At 47.8% G+C, this 16726-nt stretch overlaps 1 protein-coding gene across 1 annotated transcript in view; it reads left to right on the forward strand.

The window, feature by feature from the left end:
• Positions 1 to 980: 980 nt before the first annotated feature.
• Positions 981 to 16726, forward strand: part of AGBL2 (AGBL carboxypeptidase 2) — a 43480-nt gene continuing 27734 nt past the window's right edge. The window contains exons 1-6 of the mRNA XM_058662274.1: positions 981 to 1097; positions 1451 to 1570; positions 1711 to 1774; positions 4457 to 4591; positions 9416 to 9601; positions 13034 to 13141. Coding sequence (XP_058518257.1) covers positions 1535 to 1570; positions 1711 to 1774; positions 4457 to 4591; positions 9416 to 9601; positions 13034 to 13141 — 529 coding nt within the window. The 5' untranslated portion in view covers positions 981 to 1097; positions 1451 to 1534. The remainder of the gene's footprint in view (positions 1098 to 1450; positions 1571 to 1710; positions 1775 to 4456; positions 4592 to 9415; positions 9602 to 13033; positions 13142 to 16726) is intronic.

Raw genomic sequence — 16726 nt, forward strand, 5'->3', positions numbered from 1 at the left:
TTTAAGGCTGTTTATATTTCTCCAGTTTGTGACCATGTAAATTTGTATATATATATATACATATACATATACACACACATGCTAATAAAGTGGTTTTTTATACTTCTGATTGGTTATCCTTTGGCTCTTCCAAGCTTGTTACTCCAGGATTATGTAATCAGCACTTAATCTTGTATTCTGGTCAACTGTGGGAGGCATACAGAAACAGGAAAGGGGGGAAGGGAAGCAGCGGGACCCCAAAACCGGCCCCCCACTCTGCTGTCTGTACCCTCCAGTGCCAGCGTGTGTGACCTGTTGATGTGCTGGAAATGATGTCATGTGGTTAACACTTTGAAAAAAAATAAAGGTGCTTTATTGCTTTTTTATAATATATGCAAATATAAAAGTAATATATATATATAGTCTTGCTCATATATAAGGTTAACCAAAGAAACTGAACTTATCCCAGTATATTTCTACCCGTGGTTTACATTTCTTTCTACCTAATCGGTGTCATGTATGACAGTGCATTGGATTTTATTTGCAACTATGCTAAAATCGGGATTACCAATTTTGTACATAAAATTGTTATTTGCATACGAGTACATTTCTGCAAATAAATTAAAGGCTCCCAGCTACTTAAAGTTCATTTGTGTTAACTTCCTAACAGTTGCCAGACTTGTAGAAATTGCTGCAGAGTACCTCCAGTTTGCCAGTTGGAGGGGTCGCTTGGCTTCCTCCTAGTTTTATTTTGCCCCCTAGCTAGCGGAGTGGAGAGAATCTAGAACAAGGGGGGCAGAGGCAGTTTCTGTTAGCTGGAGCAAACGGTCTTGGAAATGACCACTCCTGGCCCTGTGGCCACCAGCCAGTCTTGTGTCTGGTTCACACACTGACCCGGCCTCTCCTTACCCCAGCAGGAGGACCGCTCGTGGGCCAGCCCCCCATCCCTGCCCCAGGAGGCGGAGCGCGGTCCCCCAAACGTCCTTCCGCTTTCCGCCTGCTGTTGCTAGGCTACGCGAGCGCTCGCAGAAAGCAGTGGCCAGTGAGCCTGGCGAGCGTGGCCTGCGCCGGTGCATCGGAGAGCCTCCTCCCGGCCCCCCTGCCGCCTCCGCTGCCCGGTACTGGCCTGGGCGCACTCCGCGCGTCCCGCCCTGGAAATCCCTGCTTTCACCTTGGCGGCCCTTGAAAACCCCAGCCTTCCCCTCACACCAGGCAGGACAGCTTTGAACCAATGAATTTGTTGTGTAGGGTCCACTCTCCCGACCCCTGGCCCCTACCGTCTCGTATGGTTCCCCAACCCCATGGCTTTTCCCTCGCTGGTAGTGTTGAGGGCCGGTGGAAAACATGTGATCCACAGCAGCTGACCCAGGGTGGGCTTCCTGCCCCGGTGACCCATTGATAGGATTTCCCATTGGGAGCTGTGGGGGACTGTGTCTGCAGCGATTTCATTTGTCCTGTTCTGGTTCTGTAGCTTTTCCTGCGTAGTCGGCGGCCCGTCTGGAAATCGGGCAGACGTTGCGGCTGCATGCGGTGGCACTGACTATGCCAAAGTGACATGTTCCCGACACTGGACGCAGAACTGAAGCAGGAGGTTGGTACACTGCCCTCTCCTGGCGAGTCACAGACATGCAGTGCCAGGTCCGAAGGCTCCTCCCCTGATTGCAGCCCTCAAAGACCCTGCTTGTGCACCTGCTGAGTTCAGACGCACTGAGAAGGCCTTTCCTTTCACAGGCTCTTGCCGATCCCTATGAAGACTTTATGTATCATCACCTCCAGTACTATGGCTATTTTAAAGGTAACCCTGCCTTCTCAAGTTTCAGTTTTCTGGGCATCAGGAAGTGAGCTGTTTGGTTAGCTGAAGGAGTTGTGCTTTTAATATATCAATTATTTTTCCAGGCAGTTGGTGAAAAACTTGTGGAAGATTCCCTGTGGATTGGCAGAGTCACCTCTTTATGGGTGACAAAAATGATTCATACAAGGACCTGCTTGTGGGATCTCCATTGGTGTATTGTGTTGATCCTCTCAGTCTTTTTCGTTTTTCAAATTATGTATTAATCTTCATTTTGGTTCGAAAGGCAGAGAGGTGGTGACAAACAAGCGGAGCGAGAGCTTCCATCTGCTGGGTCCGTCTCCAAATACCTTTAATATTCCAGGCAGTGCTGGACCAAGCCCAAGCCAGGGGTGCAAAGCACGTGGGGGACAGGGACCCCCAGGACTTGAGCCTTCATCTGCTGCCTCCCAGGGTGCGTGTTAGTGGGAAGTTGGGGCCACGGCGGAGTGTCTGTGGGCATCTCCAGCAGAGGACGTCACATGCTGGCGCCTCAGTTGCTGTCCAGGCTTGCTATCTGGAAAAGCATGTCCTTCTGGAAAGTGTCTTGGGAAGGCCAGCAGTGAGGTCACGCCTCCAGCTGCAATGCCATATTAGCACTGATTTGAGTCCTGGCTGCTCTGCTTCCGGTCCAGTTCTTTGCTAATGCGCCTGGGAAGGCAGTCAAAGATGCCTCAAGTGCTTGGGCCCCTGCCACCCACATAGGAAACCTGAGACCAAGCTCCTGGCTTTGGCTTCATCCAGCTCTGGCCAAGGCTGTTGCAGCTGTTTGGAGAGTGAACTGGCAGATGGAAAATTCTGTGTCTGTCTCTTTCACTCTCTCTGTAATTCTTCCTTTTTTATAAATTTAACAAAAAAAAGTCTCAGGGTTTAGTGAGTTAGTCTACCTGTGATGCCAGTATCCCATGTGGGCATGGGTTCTAGTCCCAGATGTTCCACTTCCCAATCCAGCTCCCTGCTAATGGCCTGCAACAGCAGTAGAGGATGGCTCTGGAAGAACATGGGAGTTCAGGAGGAAGCCCCTGGCTCCTGGCTTTTCTCAGGCCCAGTTCTGGCCGTTGCAGTCATTTGGGAAGTGAAACAGCAGATGGAATATCTCTCTCTCCGTTTCCTTCTTTCCTTGCTGTAACTCTGCCTTTCAAATAAAAATAATCGTTTTTTATATTATTTACATAATTGAGATGGATGCATACCCATGTGGCCTCTGATCAGGATGAGGAGGCTGGGACAGAGGTTTTAATTTTGTTTTTCCTCCTGTGTCCACAGAGGAGGGTGAGAGGGTTTTCCTTGTTGTCAAGGATGGGAGATGGTCATTTGGTGATGCCTCGGAACCCTGATGTGGGGAAGAGTATTCTGAGGGTGTTACCCACGTGATCTTGATAGCTTTGAGACATGGGCCCACACCCATTCCAGGTCTCACCAATGGGTGCTGCAGCCTTGCCCAGCCTGGCCTGTGCCCAGACCTGGCTCTTAGGACCTGAGAAGTGCTGCAGCCTACCTGGCCTGACCAACCCCTAGCTCTGGCTCTTGTACTCCCCCGTGGGAGCTACAGAGCTCAGAAATCATTCCTCCGCTGTCAGACATGCCCTCAGCCACTCCCACTCCAGTACATCCTCGGATCCCCTACCCATGGGAGGTCGCCTCTTGCTCTTTGCCTGCTTAGCCTACTTCCCCAGACTTAGGCACAGACTTCCCCAGGCAGTCCGCAGCTCCCCAGTCTGTGGGGCAGGGTGGCATATCTTGGCTTAGAGTTCCCTGCCATGCCCTCCTCTCTTAAAAAAAAAAGCAACTATGCTTGCATGCTGGCATACTAGTATAGTTAACACAAATTAGCCAGGCCCAGAATGCCCACCAGCTACTGGCTTCTTTTCTACCAGAAGTTTAACACTTGCCCAGGTACAAGGCAACCTAGACAGTGTCTACAACTGGGGGAAAATAATCTTTATAAAAAATTATCTCAACTATTCTGGAATGCTCACCACTTTATATAAACTTTAGAATATATGTGATCTTTAAAAAATGTATTGAGATTGCATTTATCCTGTAACTTAAAAGTCACAAGTGGTAATTTTGTAATACTGGCTTCTCTGCCCTTTGACTATAGTATGTTTCTCCATCCTTAAGATTTCCCAATAAAAGTGTACATGCTTTTCAGAGTGCTGCACGTTTTTGTTTATTATGTTTTTAATTTCTGACTTTCTAACTTTGTGCTAGCATATACAATTAAGATTTTTTTTTCTAGCAAACTTGTTGGAGTCTTTTCCTACATACTTAATTTTCTAAATGGTTATGAATTTGTCGAAAGAGGACTGAATTTCCACTTTGTGACCTGGTGCTCCACCCCAATTCTGATATTTGCCTTTTCTTGGATTTGTTTTGGCAGCTCTAGGAGTTTCAGGGCCTTTTCTGTTTTCCCCCTCCAAACCCTTTCTGATGCTTCTCAAATTTCCTTACTCTCATGTTTCCTCAGTATAACATGGACATAATTATGTTTAACTCAACATGAGGGTTTTTCGAACAATAGATTGTATTCCTGGTGTGGATCTCTGGTTGGGGGGTGGCGATGCAAGCGGTGGTTTGGGGACTGGCCTGGATTTAAAGGTGATAAGCTAGCCTTCGAGCAACTTGAACTAAAACCACCTGTCTTAGGACAAAGAGGCAGCTTAGCGAACCCAGCTACGAGTCAGCGCACTTGGAAGCATCACCCTCGGCACCTGCTGAATGCCTCCTTGGGGGAAAGAGACCATCTGATGCCGGACACGTTGCCAAAGGAGAAGCTTCTATGTGAGTGCTCACCAGTGTGGGTGACCCTCCCCCCCAAAACCTCCCTGCCCCTCCAGCCCCTTCAGGTATTCCGAAGGACAGGACCTGGTGTGGGGGAGGGGAAGGGGAGCGAGGGGAGGCCAAGGAGCTGCCTCAGCCCTATTTCTGACGTCACTCAAACACGTTCGCTTCCGGATCTTCTAGGTATTGTAGATTCATATTAAAATGCCCTCCACTTGGGACTGTGTTCCTCCAGGTTACTGAAAAATTTGTGAAAATTCTTTCCTCCAGAGAACACATTGATGTATCACAAGTTACTTGCCTTAGAGGAAAATAAATTCCACCTGGCTTAACAAAAAGAATTAAAAAAAAAAGATTTGGACCCGGCGGCGTGGCCTAGCGGCTAAAGTCCTCGCCCTGAACGCCCCAGGATCCCATATGGGCGCCGGTTCTAGTCCTGGCAGCTGCACTTCCCATCCAGCTCCCTGCTTGTGGCCTGGGAAAGCAGTCGAGGATGGCCCAGTGCTTTGGGATCCTGCATCCGCATGGGAGACCTGGATGAAGTTCCTGGTTCCCGGCTTCGGATCGGCGCGCACCAGCCGTTGCGGCTCACTTGGGGAGTGAAACATCGGACAGAAGATCTTCCTCTCTCTCTCTCCTCCTCTCTGTATATCTGACTTTGTAATAAAATAAATAAATCTTTAAAAAAAAAGATTTATTTATTTATATTGGGAAAGTCAGATTTATTTTTTTAGATCAATTTTTTTAAGATTTATTTATTTTTATTGGAAAGGCAGATAAACAGAGAGGAGGAGAGACAGTGAGGAAGATCTTCTGTGCAATGATTCACTCCCCAAATGACCACAACGACCAGAGCTGTGCCGATCCAAAACCAAGATGTGAATTTCCTCTGAATCTCCCATGTAGGTGCAGGTTCCAAGGCTTTGATCTGTCCTCGACTGCTCTCCCAGGCCACAAACAGGGAGCTGGATGGGAAGAGAGGGTGCTGGGATTAGAAACAGTGCCCATATGGGATCCCGGTGCATTCAAGGCGAGGACTTTAGCCACTAAGCTACCATGCTGGGCCTGGAAAATCAGGTTTATAGAGAGAAAGATCTTCTATCCGCTGGTTCACTCCCCAAGTGGCTACAATGACCAGAGCTAAGCTGATCCAAAGCCAGCATGCAGGAGCTTCCTCCAGGTCTCCCACAAAGGTACAGGGTCCCAAGGCTTTGGGCTGTTCTCCACTGCTTCTCAGGCCACAAGCAGGGAGCTGGAAGGGAGGTAGAGCAGCCAGGACACAAACCAGTGCCCATACGGGATCCTGGCACATGCAAGGCAAGGACTTAAGCCACTAGGCTACCATGCCAGGCTCAACAAAAAGAGTTTCTTGCAGGGACATAATTTTTTTTTTTCTGGAATTCAAAGGCAGGAATACTGTTGAATTTCTCCCTTAGCATGTTATTTTTTTTTTTGAAAAATATTTATTTATTTATTTATTTATTTAAAAGGGAGAAACAGAAATCTTCCATCTTCCACTTCACCCCCACAAATGTCCACAACAGCTGGGGCCGGGTGGCCTACAGCTAGGAGCGAGGTGCTCTTTCCCGGCCTCCCACATGTGGGGCAGGGCCCAAGGGCTTGGACGTTTTGCTCTGCTTTCCCAAGTGCGGTGGCAGGGAGCTGGCTGGGAAGTGGAGCAGCCATGGCTGGAAGCTGTGCACATTCTGCCCCACGTCAGTAATTAGACATCGCTCTGTTTTTGTGCTCCATACCCCTCTCCCACCTGTGCTGCCTTCCTGTTATGCCATTCCTCAGCCTCCTAACTGGTCTTCTGGATTCTCTTGTTTAAGATTTTTATTTTTATTACAAAGTCAGATATACATAGAGGAGGAGAGACAGAGAGGAAGATCTTCTGTCCGATGATTCACTTCCCAAGTGAGCGCAACGGCTGGTGCTGCATCATTCTGAAACCAGGAGCCAGGAGCTTTTCCGGGTTTTTCATGCAGGTGCAGGGTCCCAAAGCTTTGGGCTGTCCTCAACTGCTTTCCCAGGCCACAAGCAGGGAGCTGGATGGGAAGTGGAGCTGCTGGGATTAGAACCGGCGCCGATATGGGATCCTGGCGCGTTCAAGGCGAGGACTTTAACTGCTAGGCCACGCCGCCAGGCCCAGCAATGCATTAGCTACAGAAGTGTTCTGTTTTACACTTGATCTTAACCAAAGGCTGAGAAGTGATGATATGTGTTCTTTTTATTTTTTTTTATACTGGTTTTTCTTTTTCTATAAGATTTTAATTTATTTTTTATTTATTTCTTTAAGATTTCCAGAGAGGAGAGACAGAAAGACCTTCTGTCTACTGGTTCACTCCCCAAGTGGCCACAGTGGCTGGAACTAAGCTGATCTGAAGCCAGGAGCTTGTTCCATGTCTCCCACGCGGGTGCAGGGTCTCAAGGATTTGGGCCATCCTCTACTGCTTTCCCAGGCCACAAGCAGGGGGCTGGAAGGGAAGTGGAGCATCCAGGACTTAAACCGGAGCCCATGTGGGATCCCAGCACATGCAAGGCAAGGATTTAACCATCAGGCCATCCTGCCAGACCCATTGTTCTTTTTTTTTTTTTTTTTTTTTTTTGCACTTATGGTTTTAATATCCTTAGAAAGACCCATTGTTGGGCCCGGCGGCGTGGCCTAGTGGCTGGGGTCCTCGCCTTGAACGCCCCGGGGTCCCATATGGGCGCCAGTTCTAATCCCGGCAGATCCACTTCCCGTCCAGCTCCCTGCATGTGGCCTGGGAAGGCAGTCGAGGACGGCCCAATGCATTGGGACCCTGCACCTGCGTGGGAGACCTGGAGGAGGTTCCTGGTTCCCGGCATTGGATCGGCGCACACCGGCCTGTTGCAGCTCACTTGGGGAGTGAATCATCAGATGGAAGATCTTCCTCTCTGTCTCTCCTCCTCTCTCTATATCTGACTTTGTAATAAAAATAAAATCTTAAAAAAAAAAAAAAGACCCATTGTTCTTTATGCACAAATCTGTGTCCTGTTCTACTTAAAATCTTTGAATAAATACATGAGTTGTTCAAAACTGTAAAATATAATAATGCTATTTATATTCTAAAAGATACTTATATAGAGAGAGATTGTCTACCTGCTGGTTCACCCTTTAAATGGCCACAATGGCCAGTGTGGGACCAGATGGAAGCCAGGAACCAGGAGCTTCCTCTGGGTCTCCCAAGGAGATGCAGGGTCCCAAGGCTTTGGGCCATCCTGTACTGCTTCCCCAGGCCACAAGCAGGGAGCTGGATGGGAAGTGGGGCAGCTGGGATACAAACTGGAGCCTATATGGGGTCTCTACACTTTGCGAGGGCAGGATTAGCCAATTCTGTGTGTGTGTGTGTGTTTACACAGTAAATCTTGGACACAGCCAGACAGCTTTCCGGAAAAGTTGTCCCAGCTTACTGGTGCCCACATGTGTTTACTTAAACCTTTGCCAGCATGAGTAAAAACATGTCTTTCCAGTCCAGTAGCTCAAAAAAACCTGGCATTTTCAGTTTGACTTACTTTTTTTTAAAAGGATGAGTAAAAATATGCAGCTTTATCAGTCTTCAAAATGTTTGTCATATCTCCCATCCAGTCCCCTTAAACCACGGGAAAAATTAAAAGATGGAGCTGTATTATGTAATGGCCCCAAGTGGGAATGGGAGGTGGGAAGGGATGGGGAGAGAGGGACCGGCACAGAGGGCAGAGAAAAGGATCCTGGATGGGAATGGTGTCTGTCTTCCTCTCCGCAGGGCCTTTGTGCTCGCCGTCCCCTGGGCGCACGCAGGTCGGGGCTGCCAGCCCAGGTGTCTGACGCCCTTCCCCGTGGAAGGGGCGAGCTCCGCTGTGGGCTGCTGTGCCCTGCTCTGCCAGCTGCGGAGCTAAGCACCCCTGGATGAGCCCAGGCTGCCCGGCTGCTGCGCACTGCGGGGCGTCAGCTTCCAGTACCTCACCTCTCGCCTCCTCGTTGTTCTTTCCTTTCTAACCCCCTGAAAACCTTTTTCCCTTCTTTTTTTTTCTTTGTTGTCCGTTTTGCTCTTTTCTGCCTCTGTCTTATGACTCAGTCCTTTGAATGAACCTGAAATGTGAGATTGTTTCTTTAAAAAAAAAACGACATTTTTCTAAAATATTAAGTATAAATTGAATTTATACTTATAAACAAAAATCATAAAGCACATAAGTTAATATTTTATTCATTTTCATTCATTCTTGAAATGTTGTGGACACACCAGTCTGTTTTTTAAAAGTTTTGCCTAACCTAGTCTGAAATATTTTAAAGCTTGTTACGTAAATGTTTGCTATGACATGCAGAATTTAAGTAAACATCTTATGGTTTAGAATCTGTCATCCTGAGCAGAATCTTAAAGACAAATGACCAGATTGTACGTCTGTGCTAATATCTTAATGCAGGGCTTAGTTATTTCACTGGCGCCCAGCATGATGGCTCAATAACTAAAACTTCACCTTGCCAGTTTGTGTCCCAGCTGCTCCACTTCCCATCCAGCTCCCTGCTTGTGGCCTGGGAGAGCAGTAGAAGATGACCCAAAAAAAGCCTTGGGACCCTGCACCTACAGGGGAGACATGGAGGAGGCTCCTGGCTCCTAGCTTTAGATCAACTCAGCTCTGGCCTTTGCAGCCATTTGAGGAGTGAACCAACAGATAGAAGATCTTTCTGTCTTCTTTTCATAAATCTGATTTGTCTTTCCAATAAAAATAAATGCATTTTTTAAAGTTATTTAATTGTTATAGATGGTGAGTAAAAGTTACCAGGGAGGAGGAGTTTGCTCACTGTGCCCTTTGCTTTGCCAGGCTCCCTTTTGCTGAGCTCACCGCTTCTCCGGACCCGGCAGCTCATCTACAATGAGCTGGATGACATGAACCCCCGGTTGCAGGAGCCCCGAGAACTCTTCCCCTTCTTCTCCAGCCAGGGTTCGCTGCAGGCGCCACGATGGCCCATCGAATGTGAGGTCATCAAGGAAGACATCCATCACATTGGTAACGTGCCTTGAGGCTGACGGTCTGGCTATCCTGCCTGCCCCCAGGCCTGGCTGCTGACGTGGAAGGTGGCTGGGAGCTGGCATCTGTTAACTCACCCCAAAAAGATTCTACTCTGACATGCTGATGTACACTGGCCACAGTGAAAAGTCACCCTAGGGACTTCAGGTTTGACTTAGAGCAGTTCTGCTGCCAGTTCGGATGCCATGGTCCCATATCCCAGTGTCTGGGTTCAAATCTCACTTCTGACTGCTGAAATAGGCCCAGAGTGGACGGCAGTGATGACGCAAGCAGCTGGGTGCCTGCCACCCATGTGAGGGACCTGGCATTGACCATTCCACCCACCGCTGCAGGCAGTTGGCTATCTCACTCTCTGTCTCTCATAAGTGAGGGGAGTGTTGTTTAAAAAAAATTTTTTGGAAGTTACAGTAATATATCGTTCCAGTTTTAGCGTATTTTAGAATATGTGCTGCCGAAGCGAGCACACAGTAATATATCAACTAGAATGCTTCTGGGTTCTTTGGGAGGCACAGGCTAATTTTCCATAATCCAAGAAATAAAAAAATATAAATATTTTGAGTTTTTAAATTTATTTTCTAGAATGATAATATCTCAGTTTTAATAGACTGAATTGTGTTTTGATCAGCATTGTATATACGCCATAACATCAATTTTCCTGTTTTAATCGTAATTTGAGTTTACTAGAGTTTTTTTGGGGGGGAAGAGTGGAGACTTTTTAAATCATTGTTCATAACTGTGAGCCTTCTTTAGTACAGAGAGAGAGGCCTTCCATTTGCTGGCTCACTATCCAAATGGCCACCATGGCTAGTGGGTGGCCAGGCCTACGTCAGGATTCAGGAGTGTCTTCCAGTTTTCAGAACTGAGTGTAAAGGGCCCAAGCACTAAGGCTGTCCTCTGATGGCCTCCCAGGCTCATTAGCAGGAAACCAACCTGGAAGTGGAGGAGCCAGGACTCGATCAGCGGCCTAGATGGGGCACCGACATTGCACACGGTGGTGTATCCCACCATGGTATAGTGCTGGTTTTCATACTTCCCTAATTGCTAGGACATATAGGTCCATCTATCCTTGTGTCTCTGCTTTACATAAACAATTGAATGTTTCCTTCTCACTCCCCTTGTACAATATTCGTTTAATACTAAGCATTAGCATTGGTCATATGTGAAGTACAGTGGTGCTAGAAATTTGGTAGTGAACAAGTTAGAGACATGCCCAGAGCTCAGAAACTAGAAGGGAAGTTAAACACTCCTACCAGGCAGTTGCCTAGAGTTTAGTCCTTCTGGCAACACTGGACCTAGTGGGAGGGATCCACATGAGTTTCCATGAAGTATAAGCTGAGATCTGACGGATGAGTCAGAACTGGTCCAATGGAGAAGGTTCTAGGGGCATGATGATGAGCATGATGGCTCAATGGCTAAATCCTTGCCTTTGCAGTCCCAGGATCCCATATGGGTGCCAATTCACATCCCAGCTGCTCCACTTCCTATCCGGCTCCCTGCTTGTGGCCTGGGAAAGCAGTACAAAATGGCCTAAGGCCTTGGGACCCTGAACCTGCGTGGGAGACCTCGAAGAAGCTCCTGGCTACTAGCTTTGGATTGGCTGGGCTCCAGCCTTTGTAGCCACTTGGAGAGTGAACCAGTGAATGGAAGATCTTTCTCTCTGTATAGCCTTCTCTCTGCAAATCTGCCTTTCCAATAAAAATGAAATAAATCTTTAAGAGAGAAGGAAGGGAAGGGAAGGGGGGAAGGGAGGGGAAGAAAAGGGAAGGGAAAAGAAGAAGGACAGGAGAAAAGAAGGAAGGAAGGGCAAGCTGTTGTAGTTCAACATCCAGAAAAAGCCCAGTGTGTTCTTTGCAGGTGGCCAGAGGACACTGAGCATGAAAGGCGAGAGATGAGGCTGAAAGCCAGGCAGAGGCTCACTGTGCACAGCGGGGAACAGCACTGCTCCAGGGATGCTGGGGTTGGGGCAGGTACCGTGACTAGGATCATCTGTCCTTACCCTGTACAATTTTTAGATAAAAGCTCCGTTTGATCTTGCCTGATGTTAGGATTTTACTGTTCCTCTTACAAAACAGGAGAACCCAGTGTGTATCAGAACAAGGCAGAACTCCTGTGAAGATTTGGGGCTCATTTCTAAAAGGAAGGGAGAGATGAAAAGTTGAAATTTAATAACAAAGTTACTGCAATGGTAGCTCATCATCTTTCTTTTTTTTTTTTTTTAAGATTTTTATTATTATTGGAAAGCCAGATATACAGAGAGGAGAGACAGAGAGGAAGATCTTCTGTCCGATGATTCACTCCCCAAGTGAGCCGCAACAGGCCGGTGCGCGCCGATCCGATGCCGGCAACTAGGAACCTCTTCCAGGTTTCCCATGCAGGTGCAGGATCCCAAAGCTTTGGGCCGTCCTCAACTGCTTTCCCAGGCCACAAGCAGGGAGCTGGACGGGAAGTGGATCTGCCGGGATTAGAACTGGCGCCCATATGGGATCCCGGCGCTTTCAAGGTGAGGACTTTAGCTGCTAGACCATGCCGCCGGGCCCAGCTCATCATCTTTCTAAAAGATCTTTAAAAATGTACTGTTCAGGACCAGCGCTGTGGTGTAGCACACTGAGCCTCCCCTGTGGTGCTGGCAGCCCATATGTGTACTGGTTCCACTTCCAGCTGTTCCACTTCTGTTCCAAACCTCTGCTAACAACCTAGGACAGCAGCAGAGGAAGGTTCAAGTCCTTGGGACCCTGCACCCCTACAGAAGACCCAGAAGAAGCTCCTGGCTTCAGACCGGCCCAGCTCTGGCCATAGCAACCACTGGGGAGTGAACAAGCAGATGCAAGACTTTGCTTTCTGTCTCTCCTCTCTGTAACTGACTTTCAAGTAAAATAAATCTTTTTTTTAATGCAATGTTCAAAAAATTTCCAGGAAACATTAACCAAGTACCTTATTACTTTTGTCAGAATTGCTTCCCAAAAATCTCATTATGGTCTTTCAAGGAAGAAGCATGATTAATTGGGTTTTTTTAAAGATTTAGTTTTTTGGAAAGGCACATTTCCAGAGCAAAGGAGAGACAGAGAGGAAGATCTTCCATCCTCTGGTTCACTCCCCAAGTGGCCACAGTGACTGGAGCTGAGCCAATCCTAAGCCAGGGGCCGGGAGCTTCCTCTGGGTCGCCCACGTGGGACTCAGTGAGTTGAGTTATCGTGTGCTGTTTTCCCAGAATATAAGGCAGAGAGCTGGATTGGAGAGGGAGTATCTAAGACACAGCTGGTCACTTGTATGGGGTCCCAGCGTTTACAGGTGGAGGATTGGCCAGTTGAGCCATGGTGCCAAGCCCTTGAGTAATTATTCTAATGTAATATATGTAAGTTCTGAGAATGCCCTTCTTGCTTATTTTGTGCTTTTTAAATTGTCTCCTTTCAGAGTGGGTTCCGCCTTACCCAGAATATTTCTATCAATCTACAGGAAATGAAGAAGTACCAGAAATTGTAGGAGAGGAGAGAGGCACAGTTGTCTATCAGCTAGACTCAGGTATGGTTATTATCCCAAAGCTTGAATAACCAATAGCAACGACAAGTGTGTTTCCTACTAAGAGAAGTGATGTTAAGAATCCATAGCGTAGGGGTGAGTGTCTGGCACCACGGTTATGACCCTGCTGGACAGGGCCACATCCCACCAGTGAGTGTGGGGGTTCTCATCCTGACTCCGCTGCTGGTTCCTGCTTCCTGTGGATGCCCACCCTGGGGGGCAGCAGGGGCTTCCTCAAGCAGCTGGGTCTCTGTCATCCATGGGGGAGACCCAAAGTGGACTCCTGGCTGTGGGTTTTGGCCTGGTCCAGCCCCTGTTGTTGCAAGCATTTGGGTATGAAATAATACACAGCCAACCTCTCTCTCTCTCTGTCTGTGTATAACTCTACCTTTCAAATAAATTAAATACATCTTTTAAAAATATCTTTAAAAAGAATACCAACAACCCAATTCAAAAATACAACTAAGTATGAGAGATTTGAATAGATAATTTGCTCATGAAAACCTCCAATGGCTTTAAAACACATGAAAAGATGCCTAACATCACTGTTGATGAAGGACACACAATTTAGAACTAAAAGGTGGCATTTGTTTCCCCCTAACTGCTCACTAGCTATAATAAAAGGATGGTAAGCGCTGGGGAAGAGGAGAGTTGGTCACTAACCTTTTAGACTGGAAACAGAGAAACAGGAGTGAGCCAGAGGATGTAATCTGAATCTCCCCAAGGAAGCTTTTTTTTTAAGATTTATTTTATTTTTATTGCAAAGTCAGATATACAGAGAGGAGGAAGAGACACAGAGGAAGAGCTTCCGTCCGATGATTCACTCCCCAAGTGACCGCAGTGACCAGTGCTGCACCGATCCAAAGCCAGGAGCCAGGAGCTTCCTCCAGGTCTCCCACACGGGTGCAGGGTCCCAAGGCTTTGGGCCATCCTCAACTGCTTTCCCAGGCCACAGGCAGGGAGCTGGATGGGAAGTGGGGCTTCTCATACGGGATCATGGCGTGTTCAAGGCAAGGACTTTAGCCGCTAGGCCACGGCGCTGCGCCCCCAAGGGTGCTTTTAGAAAGGCGGGGTGGTAAGTTGGTATGGTGACGCACGGAGAGGGAAGGGAGCAGCCTGTGAGGACACCCCTTGTTATCACACACAGATGCCAGGTTGATGTCTAGCTAGTAAAATGCTGTATAGAAGAAATAGCAAGGAAACAATTCTCATAATTTGAAGATCAATCCGTGGGGTCAGTGCTGTGCTATAGTGAGTTAAGACACCACCTGCGATGCTGGCATCCCACATGGACTCTGGTTCAAGTCCCCACGCTCCACTTCCAACCTGGCTCGCTGCTAATGAGCCTGGAAATGCAGTTGAGGACTGACCAACCACTGGTGCCCAGCTTCTGGCTTCAGCCTGTCCCAGCCCCAGCCATTATGGCCGTCTGGGGAATAAACCAGCTGACGAAAGATGTCTCTCTCTGTTATAACTCTGCCCTTCAAATTGATAAATTGTTTCTAAAAATCTGTTTTATGGAAGGGGGCCTGTGTCCCAAGTTTAGTTCAATGTGGTCAGTGAAAGCAGGAGGGGCGCCTGGAGAAACAGGCAGAGGATGTGGGGACCACGGGGCTTCCACATTCCTGCAGCTCCGGCAGAAGGAGGGCCCCGGGCAGAGAGAAACTGCACACGCACTGTGTGCAGCAGCATGGATCACAGCCTGTGCTCAAGTTCATGTGATGAAATCTGTGTGCAGGCAAATAACCAAGGTGAAGCAATTCACCGTTGACCTGAACTCACCCTATACAAGTCCGAGGAGCAAGTTTGGAAAACTTCAGAAAAAAGACTGGGCTTAGTAAACAGACTTGAATTATCTCTCGATGTAGCTCTTTTTTAAATTGCCCAGTTGTCCCAGTAACATGGCTCAGTGACAGCTGCCTGTCTTCTTGTCCCTGGGATTCATCCGTTAAAAGACACAAAAACGGGCCCGGTGTGGTGACCTTGCAGCTAAAGTCCTCACCTTGAACACACCGAAATTCCATAGGGGTACCGGTTCTAATCCCGGCAGCTCCACTTCCCATCCAACTCCCTGCTTGTGTCCTGGGAAAGCAGTCAAGGATGGCCCAAAGCCTTGGGACCCTGCACCCACATGGGAGACCCGGAAGAAGCTTCTGGCTCCTGGTTTCTGGCTTCGGATCAGTTCAGCTCTGGTTGTTGCGGTCACCTGGGGAGTGAATCATCGGACGGAAGATCTTCCTCTCTGTCTCTCCTTCTCTCTGTATTTCTGACTTTGCAAAATAAGTAAATAAATAAATCTTAAAAAAAATGCAGACAAACACTGCGAGGATGAGGCTCCCAGGAGAAGCCTGTCACTTGAGCAATGCCCAGGTAGCTGCACTCTCCGAGAATATTGAGGCACAAAGGAAAGTTGTGGTGGGTGTTTGGTTTTTTTGTGAACTATAACCGTGGACTCTACATTGGATTGCCTTACATGTTACCTAAGACACTCAGGAAAATCATGAAGTTCCCGCATTGGCACCAAGGGATGGGTGTTTGACACGGCAGTTAAGTCACCATGTGAGATGTGCACCTCGTGCCTCAAGTGTCTTGTGCAAGTCCAGCTTTGTGTCCTGCACAACCTAGGAGTCACACATGGCAGCTCAAGCACATCTCTGTCACCAAGTGGAGGACCTGGGCTGAGCCCTGGCTGCTGGCTGGCATGGGCACTTAGGAAGTGAACTCCAGATGGAGTGTGTCTGTCTGCCTTTCAAACAGAATGAAAATAAATATAATTAAATAAACAAACAAACAAAAAAACAGGCTGGGCCCGGCACCATGGCCTAGTGGCTAAAGTCCTCGCCTTGAACACGCCGGGATCCCATATGGGCGTCGGTTCTTATCCCGGCAGCTGCACTTCCCATCCAGCTCCCTGCCTGTGGCCTGGGAAAACAATTTAGGACAGCCCAAGGCCTTGGGACCCTGCAGCCATGTGGGAGACCTGGAAGAGGTTCCTGGCTTCAGGTCAGCTCAGCACCGGCCATTGCAGTCACTTGGGGAGTGAATCATCAGATGGAAGCTCTTCCTCTCTCTCCTCCTCTCTATATATCTGACTTTGTAATAAAAATAAATCTTTAAAAAAAAAAGCAGGCCTCATTCACAAATGTAACTGTTCGCTTGATGATAGAACCTACCATGCTTCTTGGGGAACAATTTTGATAGTGATCTCTTACCAATTAGCAGATATATAATGAAAATAGAGTGAAAATGAATTGCTACATCAAAGTTTGATCTCTATAAGAAATTTAAGGTTTTATGAAGCCAGTGATTATTAAAGAGTTGCTTGAATTACAACATCACTGACAAGGATCTAGACGTTTTTCATCAGATAAAGAGCAAATCAACAAAAATGAAACCAACATCTTTGTGGACACAGCAGTGTTACGGGCCAGGTATCAGCAGTGTGGGTCAGTGATGGGCATCCCACATCAGAGTGCTGCTCTGAGTTCTGATTGCTTTCACTTTTGACCCAGCTTCCTGCTTAATGTGCCAGGGAAGGCAGCTAAACATGACCCAAGATTGGGGCCCAGCACTGATGTAAGAGACCAA

The sequence above is a fragment of the Ochotona princeps genome, chromosome 4, assembly GCF_030435755.1.
Source record: "Ochotona princeps isolate mOchPri1 chromosome 4, mOchPri1.hap1, whole genome shotgun sequence".
NCBI classification, from domain to species: Eukaryota; Metazoa; Chordata; class Mammalia; order Lagomorpha; family Ochotonidae; genus Ochotona; species Ochotona princeps.